General features: G+C 46.9%; 1 protein-coding gene across 10 annotated transcripts in view; it reads left to right on the forward strand.

Annotated features, from left to right (window-relative positions):
• The window catches only part of LOC123769741 (DGAT1/2-independent enzyme synthesizing storage lipids), an 85502-nt gene that overhangs the window by 23347 nt on the left and 44432 nt on the right, over positions 1 to 17723 (forward strand). For 9 of the 10 annotated variants that reach the window (XM_069301463.1, XM_045760971.2, XM_045760973.2 and 6 more), the window contains one exon: positions 6409 to 6511. In XM_069301463.1, the coding sequence (XP_069157564.1) occupies positions 6439 to 6511 (73 nt within the window). In that variant the 5' untranslated portion in view covers positions 6409 to 6438. Of the gene's footprint in view, positions 1 to 6408; positions 6512 to 6688; positions 6804 to 17723 lie in introns of all 10 variants that reach the window. The other variant, XM_069301464.1, reaches the window with a different exon arrangement.

Below are 17723 nucleotides of genomic sequence, written 5' to 3' on the forward strand. Positions count from 1 at the left end.
CACCTGCACTCGCCCCCAATACTACCTGATGTCTGGGGTCGCCCCAACATCAGTCCTCAGAATGTTCCGTGCTTTCGTAGCCAGCACTCCTCCCAGCTAGACGTTAGCGTGTACTGAGAGAGGTGGTGGCTTTAAGCCAATATTCCAGCACCTCCCACTTAACTTTTGTGTTGCACTTCTTATTATTTTGCCTTAACGTAACTTTCATTGTGTCATTTAAGTATTCTTATTATTTTGATTCATTGATTTTATTATACATATTTGTTTGTGCATTATTTTCATGTTTTGATTTATTTAACGTAATTAAAATTTCATTGTTAAAGTTTACTTGTGTTTTGTGTGTCTTCTCCTTACCTTACCACAGACGAAGTTCCAGTTTTTCTATTTTTTTTTATAACTATGTGACGAGGCCATACCCCTAGCCTTAAACAGCCGAACACCAACGCGTTACCGTCACAAGTTTTATGGGGGCCTGTCCTAGGAGCCTCACTCAGGTACTGGTGCCAAGTGGTAATTTATGGTAAGCGTATTTAACTCTGTTAACGTAGCTTTACTATTTTTCATTCAATTTCATTTTTTATAAGGTGCGGTGTATTGTGCATTACGAGAGTAACATATAGTGAAGGTGAGACAACTTTGGATTACGTGGTGACTGTAGGCCTCAGTCATACTCTTAATTGGTCATCTCTCCCTCCATGTTATTACTCGTATTTACCATCTATGTCCCTTGAATATTTCTCATTCTGACAGATCATCATATTGGTACCCTGGTACTGTGGTCTGCCCCGGGTCAAGAGTACCCAATCTTCTGCAATCTGACTGTAGGAGGACAAAGAGGGCCATAGTTCCTCTAGCTCGAACTTTAGTTGCTGAATTGGGACCTCAGCAGCAGTTCTCGTCACCAGTTGACACCTCGCACCCCTACACGTCAGTCAGAGATGATGATACATACAACGGTAGGGAATTAGCTTATTTTTTCAGAGCACAAAAGTTCGCTAATTCTGTAAGTATCATATTAAATTCAGTGGGAAAAACTTGCTTTATGTCCTATAGAGACTTGGCAAGGTATGCCTACATCCTTGGACTACCAATTTTACTTTTGAAGCATTTAACTGTTTCATTTGTTTTCGAAACTTTGTTTCATTTGTTAGTAGGATTTTCTTGCCCTTATTCTCTTACATGAGTACCGGGTACAAGATTTCCTGCGCCCTTGATTTAATTTAATCATTTAATATCTTTCACTTAACGTTAATTGTTAAAGATCACACAGGATAGGTGCCAGTTGCCACGTTGTCCTGTTTCTGACATTTCATTATTGAACATTCGTGTACCTTTATTTGCTAATTTCACCATGTTTCGTCTCCAAACTTTCCGTGCAAATCCAGCAGGTGAAATAGGGACTTTGAGTCGTGCCAAGAGGACTGAACTACAAACTCTTGCACATGAGTATCAACTAGAAGTTCCCTACCAAGCCAACAAAAATGACCTACACAACCTGTTGCTGGATTACTATTTAGAGCAAGGTAAGATAGACTCTGAAACTCATGAAACTTACTATATTGCAGATAAAACTGATTTGGCAACGCTGAAACTCAAACTAGAGCTGGCCAAGATTGAACGTGAGCAGCAAAGGGAAGCCCTCGAACAACAAGAACGAGCTGCTGCCATACGAAGAGAGGAACAAGAACGAGAAATCACCCTCAGAGAACGTGAAGCTGCCTTGAGGAGAGAAGAACACGAACGTGGACTCGCCCTCCAGGAACGTGAGGTTGCACTACTCCAGGAGCGGGAACGAGTACAGCTTGAAACCAAACGACGCGAGTTGGAGATGCAACGCGAACATGACAAGCAACAAGCGACTCTGGCTCTAGAGTGTCGTCAACGGGAATACACGTTGGAAACTTCACACCTCGCTCAACGCCAGCAAGCTACTGCCAATCTTCCCGTCAGTTTTAATATATCACATGCAAGTAAGTTAATGCCATCCTTTGTAGAAGCAGAAGTTGATGTGTTCTTTACCACCTTTGAAACCCTTGCTAATCAACTCAGTTGGCCTGTCGACCAATGGGCAACACTTCTCAGAGTCCATCTTACAGGTAGAGCTGCAGTCACACTCAGTACTTTGGCGTCTGAGAATGACTACTACACTCTGAAACAAGCAGTGTTAGACGCCTACCTACTTTCCACCGAAAGTTATAGAAGGAAATTCCGTGACCACCTGAAGGCAAGTACCACTACCTTCCTCGAGTTTGCTAACACGAAACGGAGGTATTTCATGAAATGGCTGGAAGCAGCACATGTCTCTACTTTTACAGAACTCGTGAACCTGATGCTTGTTGAAGAATTCTTGAGACGTGTGCCGCCTCCTGTCCGCCTCTACTTAGCAGATAAAGAAGAAACCGACTACCTGAAGTGTGCTAAGTCGGCTGACACTTACAGCCTCATCCACCGGCTGACACCTGAACCATCCTCCAGTAAGAAGTCGTGGTACAGTTACGAGAAGGTGAGCCCCGATCAAGCTGGTTCACAACTGTACTGCAAGTATTGTAGACTCTATGGACATACCATAGACAAGTGTGGTAAGTCTCAATACAAGGGAACCACTGACCAACAACGACCCAAACCAACTCCTCCTAAGTCCGGTAAGCCTGTGATGAATGTTGGTGTTGATGTTAATGATCTTTCTCTTTTCAGTAACCACCTGTATACTGGAACTGTCTCTGCCAACGGTTCAAATCCGGAGGGACGTTTCAAATTGAAGATCTTGAGGGACACAGCGGCTCTACAATCGATCATCTTGAAGTCGGCTGTGCCCAACATAGTCTACACCGGGGAAACGGTCTTCATCACTGACCTCACTGCTACTACTCCATACCCTCTCGCCAGAGTCCACCTGGATTGTCCCTACGTGAACGGGGAAGTCCAAGTCGCCGTCAGGGAAAAGCCTTTTCCCATGCCTGGAGTGCAACTTCTCCTAGGCAACGACTTGGCAGAAGACCTGCAACCGACCAACCTGATCGTCATGGACAAACCCCAGGTGTGTAACTCTGTGCCCAGAAACCCTATTCTCGAGTATGTTCCAGCAGAGGTTCAAGAGAGTGATGAAGTTTCTCCTCCGGTTCTCGTGACCACCCGTGCACAAGCCGCACGTCCACAGCCAGCTGACTCTACTGCTACCGCTGTCCCTCAAGACCCTCAGAAACTACCCCCGCATCTGACCAAGTTGGAGTTCCGTAAGTTGCAGAGGGAAGATCTTACTTTAACACCATTGTTTTTCCAGGCTGAGACTCAACCCGACAGTATTCCTGGGTTCTTCCTAGAGAACGACTTGCTCTACCGCAGATATAGACCCAGTAAACTGAAGGAGGAGGACGATTGGGCCAACACCGAACAACTTGTGATTCCCACCAGCCTGCGGCCCACTATTCTACACCTGGCCCACGGAGCATTCTCCCACTACGGCTTCAACAAGACTTACCATGGGATTCGTCAAGACTACTACTGGCCAGGTATGGTAAACAACGTCAAACAGTACGTAAAACAGTGTCATACATGTCAGAGGGCAGGCAAACCGAACGTCTCCATTCCCAGAGCACCACTGATTCCCATACAGGTGCCTGCGGAACCTTTCCACAGACTCATAATAGACTGTGTTGGTCCTTTACCTCGGACCAGTTCAGGTAACGCCTACATCCTAACCATCCTGTGTCCTACCACCAGATTTCCCATAGCAGTTCCAGTGAAGAACATCACGGCTGCTACGGTTATCAAACATCTATTGAAGATCTTCACTCAATACGGATTTCCCAGGGAGATTCAAAGTGACTGTGGCACCAACTTCACCAGTGATCTCTTCAAAAGGACACTGGAGGAGTTCAACATCAAACAGGTATTGTCCAGCCCCTATCATCCTGCTTCACAGGGTTCTCTTGAACGTAGTCATCAGACCATCAAAGCACTCTTGAAAAAGTTTTGTAGTGAAACCTCAAAGGATTGGGATAAGCAGATTGACCTAATAATGTGTATTTTCAGAAGTCTCCCCAATGAGTCCCTAGGAGTATCTCCTTATGAGATGCTCTACGGCCGTAAGTGCCGTACTCCCCTTAAGGCTTTCAAAGACTCTCTCAGAGATGCCACCTTCAGTGAGCATCAGAATGTGCCCCAGTTTCTTCAAAACCTTCAACACATTCTAGAGAGAGTCCACCGCTTTGCTCATGATAATCTATTGAAAGCCCAGGTGAGAATGAAGACTCATTACGACCAGACCAGCAAAGTAAGAAAATTCAAGCCGGGAGACTTCGTCCTTGCTTATTTCCCTATCCCCGGTTCACCTTTACAAAACAGATTTTCAGGACCCTACTGCGTCAAAGAGTGCAGAAGCAACAACACATACGTCATAGAGACTCCAGATAGGCGGCGGAAGACCCAGCTGTGCCACGTCAACCTCCTGAAGCAATATAATGGTACTCCTCCCACTGTCTTGATTAATTGTTCTACCTTCACAGAACCCTACATCCACAGTGAGACCATCCCGGCTTCTTCTCCCGAAAGCACTGACAAGGAGTCGGCGCTTTCTAATTCCAAAATCCTTAATGATCTTCCCAAATGCTTTCAGGATAATAATCGTGCTCCTATGCCCTCTTCTAATTCCACTCTCACCTCGTCAGATAAGCCCTTCATCCTCCATGTCGACGCCAATGGTACCGACGTGGGTGGTGTCGTGATGCAGCAACGAGGCGAGAAGAATACACCTGTCAGCGACTACTGCTACAAGGATCTACGGAACAATTGGCAAGGAGCTACTCTTCCTCATCCTGAAGCTTCAGCACTTCACTCCACACCTGAAAAGTGCTCGGTCCACCATCAATACGGACCACACCACCCTACACCTCCTGCAGCACGCCCACTTCTCATCTCAACGTCTTCTACTATGGGCTTGCTACCTGCAGAAATTCAACCTGGAGACACGCTATACCAAGAGTCTGACAACATCTTAGCCCATGATCTCTCCAGAGTTTATGAAGTAGAAGCGACTCCATCCATTACTCCACCACATAACGACGTACTTCTTCCAGAACCGCAGGCTTCGGGGGAGAGTTGTGACGATAATCTCCTTCAAGAGATTGAGCCTGCTCTTCCCTCCAAAATTACGTCTTCACAATTATATAAAAAGACTATGGAAGAAATGTCCAACAACGACAACAACACCAGCACCAGCAAGGCTTGCCAGGGTGAGCAGAAACGTATGCAACCAGCCACCTGTTCGAACTCCAACCACCAAACTACCCGTTGATCGCTACGGCTCCGCTGATTGGTCGCCGGTCTGGCTGCACCTGCACTCGCCCCCAATACTACCTGATGTCTGGGGTCGCCCCAACATCAGTCCTCAGAATGTTCCGTGCTTTCGTAGCCAGCACTCCTCCCAGCTAGACGTTAGCGTGTACTGAGAGAGGTGGTGGCTTTAAGCCAATATTCCAGCACCTCCCACTTAACTTTTGTGTTGCACTTCTTATTATTTTGCCTTAACGTAACTTTCATTGTGTCATTTAAGTATTCTTATTATTTTGATTCATTGATTTTATTATACATATTTGTTTGTGCATTATTTTCATGTTTTGATTTATTTAACGTAATTAAAATTTCATTGTTAAAGTTTACTTGTGTTTTGTGTGTCTTCTCCTTACCTTACCACAGACGAAGTTCCAGTTTTTCTATTTTTTTTTATAACTATGTGACGAGGCCATACCCCTAGCCTTAAACAGCCGAACACCAACGCGTTACCGTCACAATATATATATATATATATATATATATATATAATATATATATATATATATATATATATATATATATATATATATATATATATATATATATATATATATATATCACACACACACACACACACACACACACACACACACACACATATACATTCATACATACATACATACATATACCTAGTCGTACCTAGTAGCCAGAACGCACTTCTCAGCCTACTATGCAAGGCCCGATTTGCCTAATAAGCCAAGTTTTGATGAATTAATTGTTTTTCGACTACATAACCTAACCTAACCTAACTTTTTCGGCTACCTAACCTATAAAGATAGGTTAGGTTAGGTTAGGTAGGGTTGGTTAGGTTCGGTCATATATCTACGTTAATTTTAACTCCAATAAAAAAAATTGACCTCAAACATAATGAAATGGGTAGCTTTATCATTTCATAAGAAAAAAATTAGAGAAAAGATATTAATTCATGAAAACTTGGCTTATTAGGCAAATCGGGCCTTGCATAGTAGGCTGAGAAGTGTGTTCTGGCTACTAGGTACGACATATATATATATACATACAGTATATATATAAAATATTAATATCAGTTAATATTATCATTATTTTTTATATTTTCAGGAGAGAGTGTATTTCACTGGCCCAGCAACAATGAACTGTAATGACTCTTCAAGTTTCTGCTCACTGGTGGTGAATATAACGTCGGCTGCTAGTTCATTTATTGGTCAGTTGTACTTAAATGATTATTTGCAGTCTTGTGTTACTATTTTGTATGCAATCTGCAATGTGTATTCTGAAGATACATTACACTATTCATCTGACACACAGAGTCGTGCAGCTTCCCATGTAACTCACAATCTCGGTAAATCATTATGTACTCATGCCAGTACCTCATTGACAGTGGTCTGCTTCCTTGGGTCAGAGCTGTGGATTCCAGGTTCGATCCCCAGTTGATACAAAGACAGTTGGGCCCCTTTCCGTCCACCTGATGCCTCTGTTCACCGAGCAGTATATAGGTACTCGGAGGTTAGGCAACTGTTGTAGGTTGCATCCTGGGAAAGGTGATCAGTAGTTGGCTTAAGGGAAACCTCAATAAACCTAACAGGCTTCCTGTCCATGATTGGTTAACCATAAGGTGAACCATGTATGTTATTTGTGTGGTTTTGTGTTCTGTTCATGTGTGTGTTTGTGTAAACTAATACCTCAGGGATAACCAAAGATAACTGTGGATGACTGAGATACTGTAATCACTGAGGAACAGGAGAACACTAGGATAACACGGAATAAACTGCTATAAACAAGAAAAGTTTGCTAGTTTGATATATCTATAATAAATATAATATACAATATAAGTTCTCATTAATTTTAAGCTACCTGAGAGTATCGGTAGTTTACTTGTTACCAGCCCTTGTTTTGTCCTCACTATGGGTGAAGTGTGTGTTGCTTGGGCTAGTAATTACAAGCATGGTTGGGCTTGACTTATAACAGGATGGGTGACTGCACACAGTCTTGCCCTTTTATGTATGGGGACCAGGACAAGTCAGTCACTAACATCTTGTCCTGACAGGGTATATCTATTAGCCTCTGAGTATCAGTATCATAGTAACTACACCATGATCCCTCACACTGTGAGGGGTCATGGTATCCGAGTTCTCGCTATCTATCCTTTAGAAGTCAATCAGTATTTATGTGACATCGTATATCTAAAATGTCCCGGTAGTACAGCCGGGTTTGTTCTCGACTCGCAATTGAGAATTTCGGGTTCGAATTCCGGGCGGAACAGAAATGGTTTGGCACATTTCCTTTCACCTAATGGACCTGTTCACCTAGTACAGTAGTAAGTAGGTACTCAGAAGTTAGTCAGCTTGTTGTGTGGTTGCATCCTGGGCGGGGTCAGTAATTCGGCCTTGGGAGGGGACCTCGATAAAAGCCAAAATGTGTATTAATACACTCTGGCTTCCTGACACCCGACACATTGAATTATAAATTATACCGTATATCCTTGTATGATAGTTGATTTCATGTAAAAGTTGACTCCCTTTTCTTTGGGGAGCCCCTATAGCTCCCTGTTGCTTACCAAGCTGATATGTATGTATTAGACCATGGCATCAGTCGATTGGAGTTCTTGCCTTGCCTATTGGGGATCGCGAGCCAGAACTTGGCCCCCTCTGAGAAGCACAAGGAGCAATGGGCTATGGAAACCCCCCATGTATTTGGAAGCCTTCCATGTCTGCCATCGACCAGGGTCTGGCAACCAGAAAGGTAGGTGTAACAAAACAAACCCCACAGGGTAAATATCTGTACCAAAACCCGAACAGATAGGTAAAACTCTCAAATTTAAACAAGCTAAATGTCACTAACGCTGTCGCACAGATTGTCCATGCAGAGCCCCCCCCTCCCCCCCCCCCCCCCCGCACCAGCTGCTTCAGCATTCAGATTCTTGGCTGATGTGAACTGTGGCGTTCGTCGACTCTGGCCTCTGACTCTTGCAGTTATGTGCCTTGTGATGTATTTCTGCTGTGTGTGTGTAGTGCACAGGCCAGGAGTAATTCATCATTACTGAAGCTGCATGTGCTTAGGGCTAATTTCCCTCAGTGCTTGAGTACTGCCCTTGCGTCTTGGGGTTATCTTCCACAGGGCATTTGGGAACCGCTTCCGTAGGGGTCTTTTGCTGCTCGGCAATTGCCCGCCCTTGGGGCCAGCTGGGGTTTTTGTTGCCACTGTTTGGCTTGGGTAGGAAGTGGTATCGTTGCTGGTAGGGGCACACGATATTGTACAGCTTGTCTTCCATTATTCACAGCAGCTGGTTCTGTTCCTGCTGGGCACGTTGTGCTTTCGTCGGGTTTTATTTTTATTTTTGTTTGTTTTGCCTGCTGGGGGTCTGCCCCTACCTTGAAAGGTTATCATGAGATGATTTCGGGGCTTAGCATCCCTGCGGCCCGGTCGTCAACCAGGCCTCCTCGTTGCTGGATTTGTCAACCAGGCTGTTGGATGCGGCTGCTCGCAGTCTGATGTATGAGTCACAGCCTGGTTGATCAGGTATTTCTTGGAGGTGCTTGTTACCTGCTTGATACCTGCTTGATGGGGTTCTGGGAGTTCTTATACTCCCCAAACCCGACCTGAGGCCAGGCTTGACTTGTGAAAGTTTGGTCCACCAGGCTGTTGCTTGGAGCGGCCAGCAGGCCCACATACCTATCACAGCCCGGTTGGTCCGGCACTCCTTGAAGACAGCAATCTAGTTTTCTCGTGTTTATGATGTTTATACAGTGTTCTCTGATTGTACCTATGACACCTCTGTTCTTCACTGGTTCTATTCTGCATTTTCTTCCATATCGTTCACTCCAGTACGATGTTATTTTACTGTGCAGATTTGGGACCTGTCCCTCCAGTAGTCAGTACATTTGGAGAGCTTTGAGTCGATCCCAATAATTTAGGTGCTTTATCTCGTCTATGCATGCCATATATGTTCTCTGTATTCCCTCTATTTCAGCAATCTCTCCTGCTCTGAAGGGGAAAGTGAGTACTGAGCAGTACTCAAGATGGGACAACACAAGTGATTTCAAGAGTACAACCATTGTGATGGGATCTCTGGACTTGAAGGTTCTCGTAATCCATCCTATCATTTTTCTGGCTGATGCAATACTTGCTTGGTTATGCTCCCTAAATGTTAGGTCATCGGACATCATTATTCCCAAATCCTTGACATGCTGTTTTCCTACTTTGGGCAGATTCGATTGTGTTTTGTACCCTGTATTATGTTTCAGATCCTCATTTTTGCCATATCTGAGTACCTGGAATTTATCACTGTTAAACATCATGTTATTTTCTGCTGCCCAATCGAAAACTTTGTTTGTAGTTTTTCAATGTCTTCAGCAGATGTAATTTTCATGCTGATTTTTGTATCATCTGCAAAGGATGACACGAAGCTGTGACTTGTCAAGTTCTCTCTTGAACACTGTGAGGGGTCAGCCAGTTATGCCCCTTATGTGTAGTGGAAGTGTGTTGAACAGCCTCAGACCTCTGATGTTGATAGAGTTCTCTCTCAGAGTATCTATTGCACCTCTGCTTTTCAATGAGGGTATTCTGCACATCCTACCATGCCTTCTGGTCTCATGTGATGTTATTTCTGTGTGCAGGTTTGGAACCAGAACCTCTACTATTTTCAACTTGTAAATTATTATGTATCTCTCCCGCCTGCGCTCATGAGAATACAGATTTAGGCATTTTAGTCGGTCCCAATAGTTTAGATGTTTTACTGAGTAGATTCTAGCAGCATGTTCTCCAGGTTGGCAATTTCTCTAGCTTTTAAAGGGGCTGCCATTGTGTACCAGTATTCCACGCAAGAGAGCAGTAGCGTTTTGAAAAGTAACATCGGTACAGCATCTCTAGTGTGAAAGGTTCTTTTGCTCTCTTTACCTCTCCTGGGTTTTATAGGATTCTTGCAGCTTTAGTTTAATCGTTTCTAATTCTCTACCTAGCCTTCGTCGTTCTTGAGATAGGGTGTGACTCTCAAATTGCTCCGTGATTCGTTTTCTTCACCTATAGAGGGAACGGCATTCCCGTTCCAATCTGCATCTCTTCCTCTTTTTTTTTATTAGGGGTATGCAGTTTGAGCATATTTCTAGTGCTACTGAGCTTATTTTTTCTGGGCACTGGTTCAGGTTTACATTTTCTAGTTATTCTTCCCAGCTTATTTCTGTGATTTCTTGGTTTATTTGCTCCCAGTTTATCTGTTTTTTATTGAAATTGAATTTGCTGAATTCTCCTCCACTGATTCAGGACTGGTTTTGCAGGTCTATTCCTCATGCTTGTCAGAACTTAAATGAAGTTGTAATCTGAGTAACAGGTATTTGTAATCATTATGTTCCTGATCAATTCATCATTATTAGTGAAAATGAAGTCCAGCATGTTCTCCTTCCTAGTTGGTTCTACTATTTGTTGGTTTAAAACATATGTCGCTCATCTGTAGCAGGTTATTTACATGTAACTGTTCACTGTTCATTTAGGCTACTGCCCGGAATGCTCTCGGATATAACTGTATTAGCTAGGGTCTTCCATTTCAAGTGCTTTAGGTTGAAGTCCACAAGCAGGATGATGATTGTTGCTGGATTTGTGAGGTTTTCTAAGCAGTGTTCTATTTTCATTAGTTGGTCTTTAAACTGCTGAGGATTTGCCTCCGGTGACTTATAGAAGGACAATAACTACATTTAGGTTCTCTATTTTGATTATCACCACTTCCACCATATTGTTTGTGGTGTTTAGCAGCTCAGTGCAGATGAGTGTGTCTTTGATGTACAGGCTGACCCCCACCCTATAGCCTGTCTTTCCTGTCACATCTGAATAGATTGTACTCTGGAATTCATATTTCACCATCATGGTAGTCCTTTGTGTGGATTACCATTAGGGCTGTAACCACTGCATTTGCCTCATGTAGGAGGCCATCTGTGAAGTGCACTTTGTTAGATTTGCGTGTTTTTATACCCTGAATGTTAGCAAATAAAAATGATGTTTTGGTTGTGGAAGTGCTGGATGCTTTTCTTGGTGTTAATATCTGAGGTCCTGGTAGGGAGGCCACTGTGTTTGTATCCTCTAGCATTTGACCGAGTTGGTGGTAGATTATGGACATTTTTAGCCATTCTTCTCCTCTTCCTCTTGCTAAAAAAAAAATCATCCTGGTAATTAGTGTTGTGGCTGCTTTCATCGAGGCGGTCTGTCAGTCTATTCGCCTGGTACCTTTTATGTGAAAAACTGGACATTCTATATTGAAACATTCATTCTTATCTAAAGAGTTCTTGCACAGTTCTGGGTGTAAGAAATCACAGCTTTTGGTACATTTACCTGTACTAAGAATGTTTCTGGGATGATCATATTTACATATTCCATTTATTCTTCCTGATATTCCATGTTCTCAGATACCCCATTTATAATATTGGCAGGTTTTTGTCCTTGTTTTGTTTGTTTAAAAACCTTGGCGCAAATATTGCGCCTGGCTCCGGTGCCGACTCTGTGCCCAACCCCAGCGCCGACATCACATCTGGCTCCAGTGCCGACAACACGCCCAACCCCAACATCGCATCCACTCATGCGCCAACAACATCGCATCTGGCTCTAGTGCCAACATCGCATCTGGCTCCACTGCCAACATTGCATCTGGCTCCACTGCCAACATCGCATCTGGCTCCACTGCCAACATTGCATCTGGCTCCAGTGCCAACATTGCATCTGGCTCCAGTGCCAACATTGCTCCCGACCCTGGCGCCCCGATCACGCTCTGTTCGATCTGTGAACGCGTTGGGATCTGGCTCCAAATTTGATTCTACCTGGGTGTCCTTGACAATTTGTTTGAAAACATTTGGGATTTCTGTGGAGGCAATTAGAAGTGATTTTCTGTGCTCTGCTGGGGTTCTCTATCCAAAATTGCAATCATCTTCAAGACAGTAATATTATCCTTTTTGCAGAACCAGTATACCGAGTGGTCTCTGGAAACCAATTTTTCTAGCATTATTTGTCATGTTGGCACATTTACTGTGTATGGCTGCTGAACATAGTTGGCACTGGAAGCTCTGATGGTAATCTACTTCCTTGTTGCATTCTGTGCACATCTTTACTAAAGGCATTTTTACTGAATACTTTTGGTCAATGGTGGTGATAAGGCAGTGGACTGGTGGGTGTTGACTAGTGGTGAAGGGTTGGAGGGACCCTTCACAGCTTACCGAGTGTGTACACGGGTCAAGCCTGGTGGCCACTGTACACAGAGTCTAGTCTGTGTTGCCTCACTATTGCACTGAATTAAACGTTCCATATTTTCCAAGTGGCAGTTTTCCTACACTTTCAAACCTTTATGCCGGTTGTGTTACCGTTCACTATTCACTGTATCACTGTTCACTATAGTCTAAGTATACCGAGATAAATATATGTAAACATGAGCATCGTGGCACTACGCTCCCATGTGGTTTGGTGCTAGTGGTTATTCTCTAACACAAAGTTCTAGTGACATCACTGTATTTTTTCTTTCCTAAATGTGGTTATACACTTTGTGATAACTGTGATCCGTGTTCCATTATTGTAGCCCTATTATGTCCTAGTAGATGTCCCTTGGTTTATCCACCTTCTGTTATCTTGTGGTCCCTCGCTTGGCCTCCTGTGCTTGTACACGTCGCAGGGGTTCAGGTTTTTAGCAGTTTTCTTGGTAGTTTGGACCTAACCAGTTAGCAATACCTTGCCTGGGCTTGCCTTAGCAGTCAGCCTAAGGGTACTGGGCTCTTTGGACCTATGGAAGCGTCCTCTGGGTACCAACTCGCCGATTGCAAGTTTAATGGTTCCTCTGTTCCCTTGTCTCAGGGTAACACTTGGCAATTTTGCCTTCGTTATGCTGCCTGTTGGGTCACTGACACCTTTGACTCAGCGTCTTGCGAGTCTTACTCCTTGCTTTTGCTCCAGAATACCACTCTTCTGATATTGATATTCGGGTACAGGCGGCTTTGGGGTTGCATGCTTGATATCGGTTGCTGCAGCATGCTAGGTTGGTTGCTCACCCGGATGCCCCGAGGCTGTCCCGCTCGGGTTATAGGAACCCGAACTTGGAGGCATTAGTCGCTTCGACTTTGGTTTCATCTGTGCTCCCGAGTCCTTCCCCAGTTGGTCATCATCCTGCTCCCCCTTGCCCCCCCCCCCCTTCTCCCAAACGTCTGAAGGTTTTGGAGTTGAGGCAAGGTTTCGATGATAGTGAGTCTTGAACGGCTTCGGGGATTGCCCCTTCCGGGTCGGCAATGGAGTCATTCAAGTTTGCTCCTCATGCCGAGGCATCTGGGTTTTACCAGTGGACCCACTTCTCAGCCTTTCCGTTGGACTCTGCCTTTTATTTAGGGGCAGAGAGAGTGGAGGATGGCTCTGCCCTGGAGGATCTGATGTGTTCATAGATGCCTCGTCTCTCGGCTTGGGCTTTGTGACCAGTGCTCACCAGGCCAGCCAGCGGTAGTGGGCTCCGTCCTTCCATCGGGCTCACAGCACGATATGGGAGTTCGCGGCTGTTTGGCTGGCCCTTCAGAGGGTTTGGGTCGCTCAAGGTTCAACAGTATGAAATTTCCTGGCACACTTTCCACCATTTTCTCTGCATAGGATGTCCTCTATTTCAGATAAGGTTGTTTTGAACTTTCTTTCTTGACTTTTTCAGGACCGTCATTTGATGCCTAATACTGTTGCCTCGTATTGTCCGGTGCTGGTGGAGCCGCTTCAGCTTGCGTTCAGGGTGGATGTAACTTCCGCCCCGTTCCCTAAGCTTTGTTTCACCTCTGGCCTGCTCATTCGCCGCCTGAGCCATCTTGGTTCTTGGACTGGAGAGGGTGCTCTCTTTTCTCTCTCTTCTCCTCGGTTTGTGGTGGCCCCCTTCGGTACAAGATTGTTTTTCCAAGGCTCTTTTTCGTATTGGCATAGGCTTCTAGGGGTTAGGTCTGAGAGCTTCGCGCTCTCCTCCGGTACAGAAGTTTCTGGTCCTTTGGTTCTGGCGGTAGGTTTGTTCGCTTGCAGCCGTTCTCTCTCTTTTCTGGCGAAGAATGAGTCGGCGGCTTTCCGGAGGGGTCCTTAGGTCGTTAATGCTTGATTGGTCAGGCTGGGGTGTATCATGTATTGTGTCCGACTGCAGCTCTTCACTGTTACCTGCATGCCAAGGCCTCTGTGGCCGGGGATGTGGTTTGGGTTGGCCCGGTTTCCCCTCGTTCCCTGTTCCAGGGCTCGGGTCTCCCAGGTCATCTGCAGGATTACAGTATTTGATCCAGCCAGCCTGCGGTCTATCCTCGTGCCCATGACATTCATAAGTTCGTTGTTTTGGCTGCCGTATTCGGTAACATGTCTTGGGCTGACATTTGGGCGTGGGGATTTTGGAGGCCGAACAGGGTCCTGGCCGCCCAGTTTCATCAATATTCCTGGCCCTAGTAGGGGTGTGTGTGTGTGTCACTTTGGGTCAAAGGTTGAAGCCAGTTGTCTCAACTTCGAGTTGAGACGTGAGTGGCAGCTGCCTCCTGGGTAAGCCCTCTTCTAACTTTTCGTGGGTTAGGGAGGCTCCAGGGAGCCATAGGGGCTCCCCACAGAAAACCAACAATGAATGTAATGAAACATCATTTTCTGGGTGAGCCCTGGAGGCTCCCCGGCACCCTCCCTCTCTTTGGTCAGTTTTTTTTTTTAATGCGCAGCCTCGGAACTGAATGCTGTTGCAGCCGGCGTGGGAGCTGCACGGTCGGTTGGCGTGCCAGCGTTAGTGATGCTTGTTTGTTTGCTTATATTAGTTTGGGAGTTTTACCTGTCTGTTAGGGGGTTTGGTAGTGATTTTTACCATGTAGGGTTTGTTTTGTTACACCTACTTTTCTGGGTACCAGACCTGGTCGATGGCAGGCATAGAATGCTAGAATGCTTCCACATACATGAGAGTTTCCAGAGACCATTGCCCCTCGTGCCTCTCTGAGGGGGGGTCAGGTTTTGGCTTGTGGTCCCCAGTAAGCAAGAACTTTAATTGACTGATGCCAATGTCTAATACAATACATACATATCAACCCAGTAAGCTCTGGGGTGCCTGCGGGGCTCACCCAGAAAAATGGCGTTTCATTACATTCAACACTTTTTTCTGGGGGGAGCCCCGTCGGCTCCCCGGAGCTATCCCAGGCTGATATGCTAATGTCAGACTTTGGCATCAGTCATGTGTATGGAGTTCTTAAGCCTACCGGGGACCACGGCCAGAACCGGGCCCCCTCAGAGAGGCAAGGGGAGCAATGGCCTATAGAAGCCCCCGTGTAGTTGGAAGCATTCTATGTCTGCCATCGACCGGAACAGGCACCCAGAAAGGTAAGCGCCCCAAAACAAACCCCTATTCTGGTTAAAATTGCTACCTAAAACCGAACTAGTGGATAGAACTCCCCAACCGAAAACAAGCAAACTAGTGTGACGTCACACACTGCTGCGCCGCTGTCTGCGCAGCTCCCCCCTCCCCGGGAGGGGGAAGGGGGAGCCCCAGACCCCCCGCGCCGGCTACCCACACCTCAGTTCTTGAGGCTGATGCTATAGGCGATGGTCGTGTGCTCTGGCTCCGGTGTCGCTACTGCACTGTGCTTTGCGTGTGGTGTTAGTTTTGTGGGTGCGAGAGCCAGGAGTTATCTTCAGTACTCGGGCTGCATGCGCCTAGGGCTGCCTTCCCTAGGTGCCCTGTAAGTACTGCCCTTGGGGCTTGGGGCCACCTTCCACAGGCTCCTCGGGGTCTGCCTCTGCTGGTCCGTTTTACCTTTCGGTTTTTCGGCCGCCTGTTGGGCTCTTGGGTGTTCTGTTCTCCCTTGTTACCGGCAGGTAAGAGGCAGTTTGCACTGGTAGGGGCGCAGGGTGCTGCTCAGCTTGTATTTCCCGACATCGCGGCCGGCTCTGTTCCTTGGGGTTCGCTGTCCTCTTGCGGGGTTTTGTTTTTCTTTTTGTTTTTGCCTGGTGGGGGGTTCTGTCATTTTATTCAGTTTGTTTTTGCCCTTCCACTGTTCTCCTCGGTGGCGCCCCCTGCTAGGTCCCCGTGAGTGTACACGTCCCTGGGGTTCAGCTTTAGAAGTTTGCTTGGTAGTTTTGGGCGCCGGTTTGCAGCACCCTGCCTGGGACTACCTGAGCGCGAGTCCTCTTAAAGTAAACGCTCAGGACCCTGGGAATCCCCTAGGGGGCGCGTGGGTCCGATGGATGTGAGCCCGGAGTCCCCACTCACTGTGTGCGAGTTTGAGGGTTGCTCGGTCCCCTTGTCTCAGGGTGACCCTCATTGTTTTTGCCTCTGCCACGCTGCCTGTTGGGTCGGTGATACTTTCGACCCTGAGTCCTGTGAGTGTTGCTGCTTGCTTGTGACTCAATTTACCCAATCCTCTGATGATTCTATTCGGGTACGGGCGGCACGTGCGTTGCAGTCTAGGTTTCGTCTGTTGCAACGCGCTCGGTTGGTTGCTTCCCCGGATGCCCTGGGGCTGCCCCGCTTTGCTTTTCGAGACCCGGACTTGGGGGTGGGGGTCGCTTCGATCCTGGTTCAGTCCGCACCTCCTCGTCCTTCCCCTTCTGTTCGTTCTGGTCCCCCGCCCCTGCTTCCGGCCCCGAAGCGTCTGAGGGTTTCGGGGTCGGAGCAGGGGTTACTTGATCTCGAGACTTGGGCAGCTTCGGGGGTTGCCCCTTCCGGGGGGGCGGCAGAGGCATTCGAGTCTTGTCTCCCGGCCGAAGCTTCAGGGTCTGACCAGTGGGCCCCCCTTCCTCCAGCTTTTCCGGCTGCTCCGTCCTTGTCTTGTGGGGTCGGGGCTTGGGGAGAGGACTCGGCCTCGGGTCCTGTGGTGACGGACCTCGAGACTGGGGAGGGGCTGACTTGGGGGCCTTGGGCCCCGCTGGACCCCGCCTGGGTTTTTCTTCCCACTGAGCGGGACTTATTGTTACAAGGAGTGGGGTTTTCTTTTCCCCCCTCTGCGTACGAGTTGGATTTGGTGTCGGCCCCTCCCCGGGTTCGGTTCCGTGTTCCCCCGGGTACGTCGGTTCCGTCCTTCCGGAGGTTTTCGGCTTATCGCATCCAACCTGGTGTGGTGCGAGCGGCCTTTGCAGCTTACCTCCTGCGTGACCCGGATTATGCCTTGGAAATGGATCCGTCCACGTTCAGGTTTGGGACTTCGTTCCCTTTCTGGCTCCGTTATGAGGTTCCGGAGTCGTCCTGGCTAGCAGACTGCCCCTTGTTTGGTCTGGATTCCTGGCATTCCTTCTGTCGTTCCCGCACGCTGGAGTGGCGGGAAGCTTCCACGGTGCTTCAGGTTTTCCTGGGGGGTGAACTTGAGTACCTGAATGAGTGCTTGTTTGCCCCTGCCCTTCCCCGCGATGTGGGCGTTATTCAGCTCCATGTGCAGGTTCCCTCCCTTTCGGCGGCGCTCGTGGCAGAGGACTTGCGCGCCCGGGGC

This window comes from Procambarus clarkii, chromosome 45 (genome assembly GCF_040958095.1).
Source record: "Procambarus clarkii isolate CNS0578487 chromosome 45, FALCON_Pclarkii_2.0, whole genome shotgun sequence".
In the NCBI taxonomy this organism is placed as follows: Eukaryota; Metazoa; Arthropoda; class Malacostraca; order Decapoda; family Cambaridae; genus Procambarus; species Procambarus clarkii.